This window comes from Molossus molossus, unplaced genomic scaffold (genome assembly GCF_014108415.1).
Source record: "Molossus molossus isolate mMolMol1 unplaced genomic scaffold, mMolMol1.p scaffold_m16_p_23, whole genome shotgun sequence".
NCBI classification, from domain to species: Eukaryota; Metazoa; Chordata; class Mammalia; order Chiroptera; family Molossidae; genus Molossus; species Molossus molossus.
This window is the reverse complement of record NW_023425359.1, coordinates 20,168,933-20,182,026: the sequence shown is the minus strand read 5'-3', so window position 1 is coordinate 20,182,026 and position 13,094 is coordinate 20,168,933. Positions and strand designations below refer to the sequence as shown.

At 42.5% G+C, this 13,094-nt stretch overlaps 1 protein-coding gene across 1 annotated transcript in view; it reads right to left on the bottom strand.

The window, feature by feature from the left end:
• USH2A (usherin) overlaps positions 1-13,094 on the bottom strand; it is a 534,168-nt gene that overhangs the window by 104,493 nt on the left and 416,581 nt on the right. The window contains exons 57-58 of the mRNA XM_036277426.1: positions 11,806-11,963; positions 192-350 (exon numbers count right to left, since the gene is read on the bottom strand). Of these exons, the coding sequence (XP_036133319.1) occupies positions 192-350; positions 11,806-11,963 (317 nt within the window). The remainder of the gene's footprint in view (positions 1-191; positions 351-11,805; positions 11,964-13,094) is intronic.

The following is a 13,094-nucleotide window of genomic DNA, read 5'->3' as shown; positions in this document are numbered from 1 at the left end:
TGTGCAGAAATGCATAATGCTTCCCTCAGTCCCAGGCTCTGATTTTTCTGGGTAAATAGTTCAGTACAAATGAGAAATGAAATGGGAGTGAGTCTTTGTATTTGAATTGAGCATCTATTTTTTTTTCTTATAAAATAACTTTTTTTTTTTTTTTAATAGAAACTCAGAACAAGTGTCTGAAAGACTTTTACCGTTTTGACACGCCTGTATCCTGATCTCGTACTGTGTGAATGGAGCCAAATTGTCCAGCAGGAGGGAGTGACGACGGCCGGCAGGGGAGGCGAGAGGCGCCTCACGTCCAGCCTTGAGCAGGACACTGTACTCCACGGGCATTTCGGGAATAAGGATCCCTGTGAAGGGAGAGAAAGAGAAAAAACACATGTTACATGCTGCACAGAATGGCCCACAAATGTTTGTCTTTTAAGAACAACACATATTTAAGTTCTTGGAACAGAAAGTCATAGTGTTGCTTAATGTAGCAATTAATAACGGCGTGAAACTTAAACTGGGGCATGTTTGCATATTTCAAAAGTACTAAAGGGGCAGCACTCATTTTATTTTTATTTTATTTATCCTCACCCGAGGACATTTTTTTCCATTTTTTGTTCAGATAGAGTGGGAGGGAGGGAGGGAGGGGGAGAGAGAGAGAGAGAGAGAGAGAGAGAAACATCGATGTGAAAGGGACACATGGAGTGGTTGCCAACCGCACGACCCAACCAGGGCCGGGGACAAACTGCAACCGAGGTACGTGCCCTTAGCGGGAACCGAACCCAGGTCTCTCCGGACCGCAGGCCAATGCTCTAACTGCTGAGCCAAACCGGCCAGGGCAGGCAGCACTCATTTTAAGAAAAACAAACAAATGAAGTGAAATAGTTCTTTTCAAAGGTATTTTCTACAGGCAAATAAAAACAAAGGTGCATTTCACCTCAGAACATACAAGCCAATTAGAAAGGATGTCCCACCCTGGCCGGTTTGGCTCAGCGGTTAGAGTGTTGGCCCACAGACCAGGGAGTCCCGGGTTCGGTTCCCACTAAGGGCATATACCTTGGTTGGGGTTCGTCCCAGATCCTGTTGGGGTCTTGTGGGGGGCAACCAGTCAATATGTCTCTCTCACATCGACATTTCTCTCTCTCTCTTCCTCTCTCTCTCCCTCCTGCTCTATCTGGGGGAGGGGGGGAGGATGGCCCATATTTTCCTACGTTAGCTTACTCTTAAAGTACATAAAAAACCCCACCAGTGTTGCTTGTGACAATAACTGTTCTGTAGGCATTGTGTTCGCATCCTGTTTGACATGGGTCCTTGACATAACAGCCCATAAAGTATCCAAGCCACAGTCTACCTGGAGAACTCCCAGTACATTAATTATTGAGTCAAGACAGGCCGCTCTGTCAGGGAGACGCATGGATCTAGATACACACGGAATTTGGTTCAAAAACTTGTCACTTCTCACAATGCTTCCTAAAGAAAGAAGCGCTTGTCATTTGAGCCTCTTCACAGTCTCTTCATATAATTAAATGCCTGTCCATTTTATTTGGTCATGAACAACATACACCCTGGCTCAAGGAGTGAAGGATGTAGTAAGTTTTCCTGCTCAATTTTCTCATTGATCTGATGAACATAACATTTGTGGGTTTAATGATTAACCTCTGGAGCACTTAAGTTAAACTTTGCTCTAGAAACAATGAAATTTCAGCACAGGTCTACCCACAAGAGACAAGGGTTGAAGAATACAGAATTTAAAGGGCAGAAGAGCTAGGGCAAACCAGAGATGCTCTGTAATTTGTGTGAAATTGATAAAAATAAGGAGTCTCTAAGGGAAAGATTGATCATAGGTAGAAGGATTATTACTTATTTCCTTTGGAAAGTGCCAGATTGTGCTGGACTTAGACTGAGAATTTTTATTTATTTATTATTAAAAAAAAAACCTTTTCCCCTCCTTTATTGATTTTAGAGAGTGAGGAAGGGAGAGAAAGAAAGAGATAGAAACATGGATGAGAGAGAACACCGATTGGCCGCCTCCTGCATGCCCCCCACTGGGGATCAGGCCCACAACCTGGGCATGTGCCTTGACTGGGAATCGAACAGGCAACCTCTTGGTGCAGGGGTCGATGCTCAACCACTGAGCCACACCGGCAGGACCAGAATTGTTATTTTCAATATAGAGCCTCCTAGTTCAACTATCCGTTGCCACAGAGAAAGACCCTTAGAAGAAGCCTGTAGGAATAGGTCCTGCTTTCTTCACCCTCAAACTCAAGCGACCTCTAACTTCTATCAATTATTTCTTTAAGAAATCTGGGCTTTATATACACCCAGTAACAAGGAGACTTTGAAAGTGCTGACATGATATAATCTATTTTTCTAGGAAGATCCCTGGCCGGCAGGCAAATGTTGGGTGGAAAACATGAGAGACAGGAGGTAAGGATACCAATTTGAAAGTCTTTGCGTGGTTTCAGCAACAAGACAAATGAAAACAGACATTTTGTTGCATTCCTGTTTTACATGAGGCAGCATAGACGCTCTCTAGTACTACGAGAATGTCAGCTTCATAAAGTCAGGGATTTTATGTTCCTACCCAATGCAGTTGTAATGCTCAGAGTTTAGCACCAAGTCACAGCTCAATATATGTTGGTTGGCTGAATGAATGTTCATGCTGTCATCTCTGTTCCTAGGGCAGATCTTGTAGAAAAGTTTGACAATCATGCCTTTGGAAAATGCCCATCACTCTTGTTGAACGAGACGAACCACTGAATGGAGTCAGACAGACTGCATCCCTCCCCTGCTTTGTCTGTCCCTGGTAAATGACCCAACCCTATGAACGCCAGTCTCTTCATCTGCTCATCGATGGTACCAACAGCCACCACACAGAGAGCTGCAATGATTCAAGTAGAAGACATATGTAAAGCATCCTGCAGGAAGTGAATAAATGACATCTCTACTCAAGCAAATCAAATGGAACACAATGGGAAAAAAAAAAACCCACAACGATGACAATGTTTCCATGTGCCGTCAAACACTTCCGAACCCAACTTTTATATAAAAACTGCTACTCCAGTCCCAAACGAACGTGATATTCGCTCAAGTAAATAACTTTGTAACAGTGTTTTGTTTTCTAGTTTCATTTTTCGTGTGTCCTTGGATATGAGCTCAAGCCAGATTCCGGGTAGATGCTCTACTTTTCATTCTCAGCCGTCATCTAGGGTAGCGTTCCCTTCAATTCGTCCGACGTTGTGCTTTACGGCATGTCTTCATGTCTTCATCCTGCGCCTACTGGTCTCCTTCCAGAAACTTCTCCGCTTAAGAAGACAGGACTCTGAGGGGCTCAGGGAAGACAATGGCCCTTCTACCACCATTCCAATACAGACATAATCTTGATCTAGGTTTAAACATGGCTAGCCAAAGCACAAACCTGAAAATATATTTTCTGCATCTTGAATAATCAAAAAGAAATGTCATATACATATACATACACACACATATATGTGTGTATACATATGCATATACACATACACATATATACACACACACATATATACATACATATATATACATATACATACATATATACACACACACACACACACACATATATATATATTCTTTTTAGGTATTGAAACAAAATGCTCCGAGAAGCTGTGAGCATCTCAAACACTGACATGCATTTAGGAACAAGGTCCCCTCCGCCGTCATCATTTACAGGATGTGACATGACAGTCTCCTGTGTCCCTGCCAATGCTCTACCATCTGCAATGAGTCTGAAGCGACCCAGCCCCCTGGTATTCTGGCGACTAAATGAATTGAAATGGGCATATTTGTGAAAGTCGTCTGGGAAGCCCCCAGAGCAGGTTAGTGCCCGAGTTCATACATTTGTGTCAGACCAAGAGGAGCCGGGGAGGCCCGAGTGAACCAATTTAGCCTAAGTGTAGATGGCAGATTTGTTATTTGGTGTCAAAGTTACCTGTCGCACAATGACAAGCTGCCGCAACACATTTTCTCGCTCACTAAAGAACAAGGATTTCGTTGGTTAATATTCCTCGCGATGCCCCTTTACATAATTTACAACAACTAGATGCTGATAGGTTATTTAACATTTATGAAGTTAAGATGTAATCAGAAAAACCCTGATTATCTTTACAAATAAAAAAGTTAAATTATTCAACTTTTTTCCTCCCTTCTCTGTGGTTTCATTTCACAACGGGTGCGTACTTTACAATGGGATGAGTCAATCAATCGTTTTTTAAAAATCTTGTCTTTTTTTTTTTTTTTAGGAGCCAGAGCGGGAACAATTCTAAGAAGAAAACTATTAATGCGGTTTGATGGTCTCATTCACTTTGAAACATTGTTGCAGTCAGTTTAATGCATGTAACGGTATCAGCCTAAAGTCTCCTTTGTGTAGGTAGGGCTATCTTTTGGGAGTGTGGAAGTAAAACAGAACCCCCTTGAACACACATCCACACCAACTGCACGGGAATTGTACATAGTCTGCAGAGTAGTCTCATTTACACGCTCTGCCGTATTAGATAGCAGGGGTCTTGACAGGAGAGACAGTGTCTCATTCTTTATACCCCTCAGGGTGTCCAGATTCATGCCTCACCCCGGGGTGGGGCTCAGTAAACTTTTTCCTGGTAGTTGCAATGAACAGGTGAGTCCATCTATCCAAAGGCAAACGAACTGCATCTCATGGAGTTTAAGCTACAAACACAGTGACCCTCCTGGGTTACTGGATGGACCATCCTTGAATTACTTTGCCGTCATTCATATTTGCTACATCGACAGCGGATTGTTAAGCTTTTGATCTGTGTCAGAGTAGAGCGCAGAAACACACTCACTTACTTTCTGCACTGTATATGTACAAAAGTGGTGAGAAACTGTGCACAGTGGTTTTGACCACAGGATTTGGAAGCGGGCTCCTTGCAGTGACAGACCACAGCTCATGGCAGGCACCTCCACGGACTCCTCCCATGCTCCCTGGAGGGAAGACCCTCGGCCATGCCACCAGATGCACTGAGCTTGGACGGAGGTATGTGTTAATTTCTTAGAAAAATGCCCAGCCCCTATTACACCTCAATGAAGTAAGACAGGTCTCGTGCACACCCAGGCAAAGGCAACAAAGCCAAGTCGACAAGAGGGACTGCGTCAAACTAAGAGCTGCCACACAGCAAAGGAAACTGTCCACACAACGCAAAGGCGGGTTCACACTGGCAGAGGACACGTGCCAGTCTCATACCTGACAAAGGGTTAACTATCCAAATACACAAGAAACTCATACAACTCAATAGCAACAACAAGATAAAACAAAGCCCAAATATCCCAATTTAAAAAATGGACAAAGAAACTGAATAGACAATTTATCCCCCCATGAAAAGATATACAGATGGAAGGGTGCAATCTTCTAGTTATCAGATGAATAAGGTCTGAGGATCTAACACAGAACATGATGAGTATTGTTGATAATGCTATATTCTGTAACTGAAATTTGTTAAAAGAGAACTTAAGTGTTCTAATAAGAGATCTGCGGCCCAGCCGGTGCAGCTCAGGGGTTGAGTGTCGACCCACGCACCAAGAGGTCGCCAGTTTGATTCCCTGTCAGGGCACATGCCAAGGTTGTGGGCCTGATCCCCAGTGGGGGGCATGCAGGAGGTGGCCAATTGATGTTCTCTCTCATTGATGTTTCTCTCTCTCCCTCTCTCTTTTTCTGTCTCTAAAATCAATAAAGAAAAAAAAGTGCAAATAATCTGTACATCATTGATGTGAGTTTTGCATTTCTTCTGAAACTCACTGCTGCTTGTCCCTTGGCTGTTGTACTTATAAGAACACTGAAACACTTGCCAATGTTGAATCATCCCAATGAGTGCAACATGAACTCTTAGAAATCCCTATGCCCATTCTGACTATAAGGGGATAGTATCTGATCTAATACACAGCAGCTGATGAGCTAACTCAACATCAAATTGCCTAATGCCTATGGATAGGCCCTGATGTGGTTAGCGACCCTTTACTCGAAACTTGATTAATAAAAAGCATTTGTATTCCTAAGCAATATTAATTGAAATTTCTCAGTAGAAGAATTGTTGCCTATTCTTTTCTTTAATGGGCTCAGAGACAAATGGGAGAGGAAAGCAACAGTGTTTCGATATTATGCATTAAGCCTAAATAACTCACCATCTTTAGCGAGAAGAAGTGTGTGTTGAATGTAGTGGCATTGTTAATTAGAACATGATTAAGGGCTAGCATAGTTCAAAATACAGTCATCACCTTGATAAATGAGAAAGGCTCATTATTACATTCAGAGTTTAAATAATTTTGAGTGTTTAGATTCTCAAACAGCAGGGAGATCTATCTCCATCATTCAGAGTAAACCATTTATGTTCCATGAAGTATTTGCTTCTGTGTTTTCTATGCTTTTTCACTCATTAAGGTAACACGTACCCTTTGGTCTCTTTCATACCAAGGTGTAAGTCCTGACCCAAGGCTCAGAGCTGGTAAAAGGTGAGAAGACATGTTTAGGAATAAACTAGCCTGGTCTACATAATCTATCGATGTGAACAGTAATGCCCAGCACACGCCTGTGTCCACTGAATGTTTTACGATGCTGTCTCACCTACTTCACAGAACACCAATGCAGAGTAGGCATTTACTATCTCACAGAGAGAAACCCAAGCTCAGAGCATGTGTGCAAAGTGTTCAAGGCCACAGAGAAACTAAATAGGGGGTGGAGGTGAAATTCCATGTAGAAATTGATACTGCCTTTTCCAAACTAGGTAAAATTATGCATCCATAAGACAGCATATAGTCTTTGGGAAAAAATGTATATGTGTTCTGTTTGTCTTTAAAGAAGGACTGTGTGTGTGTGTGTGTGTGTGTGTGTGTGTGTGTGTGAATTAATACTCAGGGAGGGGTGAGCTTCTATAGAAAGTCAAGTGTTTGAATGCTTTTAAACAGTAGAAAACTCAACATTAATTTATATGTGTCTGAGTGATCAATTTTAGAAGCTTAGCATTTTCCCCCCGACCAATTAACATTCTATAAGGATATGATGTTGGCCTATCATCTTATTTGAAAGTACAAATTATATACAGATTAGTTGAACTTTTGATTTTCTAGAGTTTGGAGTGCTTTGTTAATGTTGCTACTGACATTTACCAAGTAAGAGCGACATCAAGCGAGCCAGGGCTTACCTGGGAGGCAAGAGAATGTCTGTCATGCTTTAACACAGTCTGAAGACCTCTTCGCTTTGGGAGATAGTTGAGAAAGGACTTGTTCTCTCTCCCACCTAACTGAAATCTTCCTGCACCTGGAGCCCAGTTGGGCTAAGTCCTGTCGATCCATTCTGGGCTGTCGGATGGGCAGGTGGAGACTTCAGGTTACGAGTTCCTTCCCGCCCCAGGACAGAACTATTGCTGGGGACACTTCCTTTCAGGAGCCTAGCGCGTCCCACAATTGATGCTTCTGGTCTTATGTGCCCAGTGAAAAAAATCACACACACACACAACAACAACACAACAACAACCCCAAAACACAACAACAAAAACCATCTACAATCATTTGGTTTTCACCAACACCTAGTTCTGTTTCTGAGCCCTCTGGGCTACGAGTTCAAGCAGCGTAGTTGCTCCGTCCTAGATCGGAAAGACTTTGGGTAAGAAACGAAAAGTTGGGTTTGGGTTAGGAAGTGAGCCAAAGACAGGAAGTGGAACAGACCAGAATCGGAAGCCTGACCCTGCTGGAGAATATTTATTTTTATTTTTTTAATCCTCACCCGAGGACATTTTCTCATTTTTTTGTTCAGGTAGAGTGGGAGGGAGAGAGAGAGAGAGAAACATCAACATGAAAGGGACACATCGAGTGGCTGCCACCCACACGATCCAACCAGTGCTGGGGACAAACTGCAACCGAGGTACGTGCCCTTAGCGGGAACCGAACCCGGGTCTCTCAGGACCGCAGGTCGATGCTCTAACCGCTGAGCCAAACCGGCCAGGGCTGCTGGAGAATATTATATCTCTTCTCCCAGATTCCAGCTCCTCATCTGAATGTGACAGTGATGTTCACTGTCTCCCAGGGTTTGTGTAAGAGCGAACGGAGGTAAGGCAGGGAAGTATTTATCACAGAGGTCAGCCCAGAGTGGGAATGAACAGATGGCATATACAAGCAAGTCATATTAATGCATATATGTGAGATTTGCCATCAGAATCACAATTCCTCTTCCCACTTAGTCCCGGGACCTCACCCCGTTTACTGGTAATATTTATAAACACAGAGTAAGACTTATTTATCAATTGCATTGGAATAGTAATGGGTAAATGGAAAACCCACTTAGTTGCCCAGGGATTTTTCTGTAGCTGACCAACCACAGAGCCTTGTCCTCCAAGCAACTCACTTGTGTGAGGAGACTGTGACTGCAAAGCCAAATACTTGTGAAAAATACCTTTCCCACTATTTTGACCTTGGACATTCAAGGGAAGCTGGTGGGATTATACGTTCAGATGGTTCATTGAACTGACCCCTTGTGCTTGGTGTGCGTGATTCACGGTTCCCGAACTTAGGGGACCTTTCAGAAGGGTCCAGCTTCCTTGACTCTTTTACAGGAGATTCTTACTCAGTAAACTTGGGGTTGAGCCTCTGTCTTTGCCCACACTTTCCAGATGATTCTTGCCCACAATTTCCAGGTTTATTTAGTTTTGAGACTACAGGTAAGGGCTGTTGAGCCCCACCCCCCTTTTTTAATCCTCACCTGAATATATTTTTTCATTTATCTTCAGACAGAGTGGGAGAGAGGGAGAGAGAAAGAGAGAGAAACATTGATGTGAGGGAGACACATCAACGGGTTGCCTCTTGCACGACCCTGACCAGGGCCGGGGACCAAACTGCAACTGAGGTACGTGCACTTGATCAGAATCAAACCCATGACTCTTTAGTCCTTGGGCCGACGCTCTAACCACTGAGCAACACCAGCAAGGGGGAACCCATTGCCCCGCTCTGCCTCTGATGTAATCATTTTGCAAGGGCAGGGGCTATGATGAATAATACCTCAAAAGCTCTTGCTTGTGAGCAAGAAAGCAACCTCCAGTTACTACAAGTTGATTTTCCTTCTGTTTCAAATATATCCTTGTGCCAATCCAGAAACAGAAAAATATTTTTATTATCCAAATCAAAACACAGCATGAGGCACTTTCCAATAAAATCAACCGTAGATTATACACGAGTCAAAATCATCTGCCTGTTTACTGAGTTCAAAATCCTTCTAGGCACCAGGAAAAAAATAAGTATAATTTAAGATTTTAATCTTCCCATATATTACAGGGTTCCTGTAATGGATTTTGTGCATCTGAAACGGAAAGATTGACAGCCAGGGCAGTATAGATTTGTTAACTGTTGGTTACACGGTCAGAGTCAGTGTGGAAAGCGATCTAGTACAGCCTGTGCTGGACAAGAATGAACCGTCCTACAGAGCTCGAGGTACCCAAGAGTTAAGATTCCACTCAAGAAGCGAAAGTTGCATCTTCTGTCACAATGATCCTTTTCTACGTGGAAACATTTCTCACTGAACACAAATATATGATGTTGAACTCAAACAGAGAAATGACAAAATGCTGGGAAACACGGAAGAAACCTTAAAAAATCGACTGCCCCGGTCCCGTGGTAGGCAGCTTTATCACTGTGGAAATGGGGGTCTTGGGACCCAGCAAATGTTGGAGAAGATACATTTTTAAAAAATGAGTAGTTATAGGGAAAAATGATTCTCTGCAAATACTGCCACTACCTAAAGAATATAATAAAGCAGATAATGCCAATTATATAAATTACCTCATTAAAATGTCCTAACAACCTTATATGTAGGTACTATCATTTTCTCTATTTTACAGATGAGGGTGACAGATCGAGAGAAAAATGGCTGTTTGAGGTCCACTGATAGGTGACGTTACTGGAATATGAATCCTGGTGTTTTCACTTATCCTCACGTTAGTTGTCTTGAAAGAAAGAGGTTTCCAAACCCTTACTACGTGTGACGTCGTGAGACCAGCAATGGCCGTTGATGCGTGTGATGCTGTTAAATGACAGGCCATGGGTCAGCCATGGCACCTTCTAGGCACGTTGTTCTTTGAGAGTTTGGCTGGTAGAAGACCCTGGTCTGAGCCTGAGAAACCGCCCATCAATAGGGCGAGTCTGGTGTCAGACGGGCTCTGTTCTGCCTCGTCTTACCTTGTGGCACAGAAACAGGATGGACCATGAACACACCAAGGAGCATGTGCTAAACTGTCGCAAGATAGTGATGCTATTCCGGAAACGGAGAAATCCGGTCCATTGAAAGAAAGAACAGACTTCAAGAATACTGTGCACCCCAAACTCAGATAAGAATTAGAGTACTTCAGGCCTAATTAGTGTGACTCAGGGGTTGAGCCTTGACCCATGCAGCAAGAGGTCACCGGTTCGATTCCAGTCAGGGCACATGCCCAGGTTGTGGGCTTGATCCCCAGTGGGGGCATGCAGGAGGCGGCCAATCGATGTTCTCTCGCATCGATGTTTCTCTCTCTCTCCCTTCCTCTCTCTCTAAAATCAATAAATAAAAAATAATTACAGTACTCAGGACACGTACTGGAACTCCTGGCTATTCCTTTGTGTTCTGTTGAATTTAATGTGTGGATATTTATTTCAAAACAAAGGTGGATGAAATCATTCATATTTCATATCTTAGCGCAACTTAAATGTTTTTCTTATAAAGCTCTTAGATTTTCTCCTGCGATTTTGATGAAAAGAAAAACACAACAGACCCTTTTGTCTTTAATCTTAGATGATGACATCAGAAGGGTGTTGGTTCATGAGAATGAAAGTTTTTTATATTAAGCTTTAGGTTATCTTCACAACTATATTACCTGTGTTGATTGAGATCACTGTTCAATTCAGTGAAAAATACATCTTTGTTAGCTACTTTATGGAATGCATTCAATAAGGGCCAAATTGCTGTTAACCAATTATTTTCAGTTCCATATTGAACTGCAAACTTATTCTGACAGGGAAAATAGGAGTTTGCTTTAACTTTATGTGTCAACTTCAGCTTAAGAGTCAATGTTAAAAATAAAAGCACGTTATGTTTGAAGTGTATGGAACCCATGAATCAATGATACTCTTACTGAAACCAAACCTCCATAGGTCCCTTATATTAAAAGAGCAGGCAGATTTCCCTCCAGTCCTTACTGCACTGTGTCGATGCAATTAGGGTTTTACCCGAGGATGATGCTGACATCAAAACAGAATGCACCAAACCCCCGGAGCAACCCACCAGGGACGAACTGGCTGGATGGGGGCTCTGGGCTTACAGGATAATTCAGCTCCCATGACGGGTCACCACCCGAGGTGTATGGGTGAAGTGGGCTATCATCTCCCTGAACCCCCTTCTTACTGCTATGACGGAGAAGGAATCCAATAACGCCAATGATCCATTCTAGGGAGTCCTGCAGAAATGACTGTCCGATGTAATTCAGAACGATATACTTTAGCTTAGACATATATGAAGAAGAAGACATTTTTAGGTTCTGGTACTTGGAAAAAAAGTATTGTTTCATAGAATAACATATATCTGTGTATCTATCTGTACATCTTTATCTACATCAATCTATCTACCAATCAATCAATCAATCAATCATACACTGACGCATGCATACATGCAAAAGTATGGTTTGGATTATTTTACTTATATTATCCAGGAAATAGATGATTTCCTTCTGATTGACCAAAGTCACATATCCATCCCAATCCCAATGAATTTTCTCTAAAATGTTTTGCACACACACATACACTTTATCTCTTTACCTGGTGGCGTCCAAGCTACGAATATGGAGCAAGGGCCCATGACTGTGATATTACATGGAGGCTGGATTTCTCCCGGTGTCCACAGAGGTGTTCGTACCAGGTACTCGTCACTAAAACTACTCCCACCTCCAGTTGTGGCTTCCAACTTGTAAACGTACCTGTATTGGGGGAAAAATTGTCCTAAGGCAAGGCACAAGATAACTGAACAACGGTGGCTGCTTTTTCTACCCCTACTTCCTCCTAAACTTGTGACAACATGCGAGTCTTTGCTCTGGCTTCAGAAACTGCACCCTCAACATGGTCATTTGTCCAGTACGAGCAGCACTGTCCCCAGATCATCACTGTTTCTGTCCCTCCCCATGTTATTCTTCACCCTCTAGCAATCCATTGCTTTTCTTCAAGATTTCAGGGAAGGCTTGGAGCGTGCTGGTACTCTGTGGAGGATTCCAATTAATCTTCCCCATTCTTAAATGGGTTAGAGTTCAGAGAAATATGTTTAGAGGAAGATGTTTCTAAATTGATCTGCTATTCTCTACAATAAAACTAAATTGATCTTTATTCTCTGCAATAAAACAGCTGTTGATCTGAAAGATATTTTATCTCTGCTGAGAAATGAACGGGAATGAACTGCAAATAGGTGGCACTGTTTTTCCCTAAAACCACTCAGGTCCATACACAGCGCGGCAAGCAGAGGAAACATTACACCAAAGAAAAGGTAGTTGATGAAAAACAACACTCTTTAATTTTTTTTTCATTGCTAGTTTAGGAAGGCATGTTTTTGAAGATAAGATCATTTTTCAAGTTGAATACTTTGTGTATTTTATATACAAAATTCTCATGCTTTTAAGTCATCTAGAAGATTTTAAAATGTTATTGACTTTTTTTTAGAGAGAGAGGAAGTGAGAGGGAGAGAGAGAAACATTGATGCAAGCTAAGCATTGATGGGCTGCCTCCTGCATGCCCCCTACTGGGGATCAAGCCCCAAAACTCAGGCAAGTGCCCTGACCAGGAACTGAACCGGCAAACTTGCGGTGACCAGGATGACGCCCACCAACTGAGCCACACTGGCCAGGGCCATCTAGAAGATTTTTAAGCAATTTCATGTATTCTGAAGAGGAACATAATGAGTTAGCACTTGGGTCTTTGACAGCTGAAGTGGATGAAATGATCTCATCAGCTATTCAATGAGATGAATGAATTAATTTAATGTTGTTTCAGGAAGAGACATACACTTTTCACCCCTGAAAAATCTAAAAATGTAACAGTAATATCAGTCAAGTTTGCTTCTA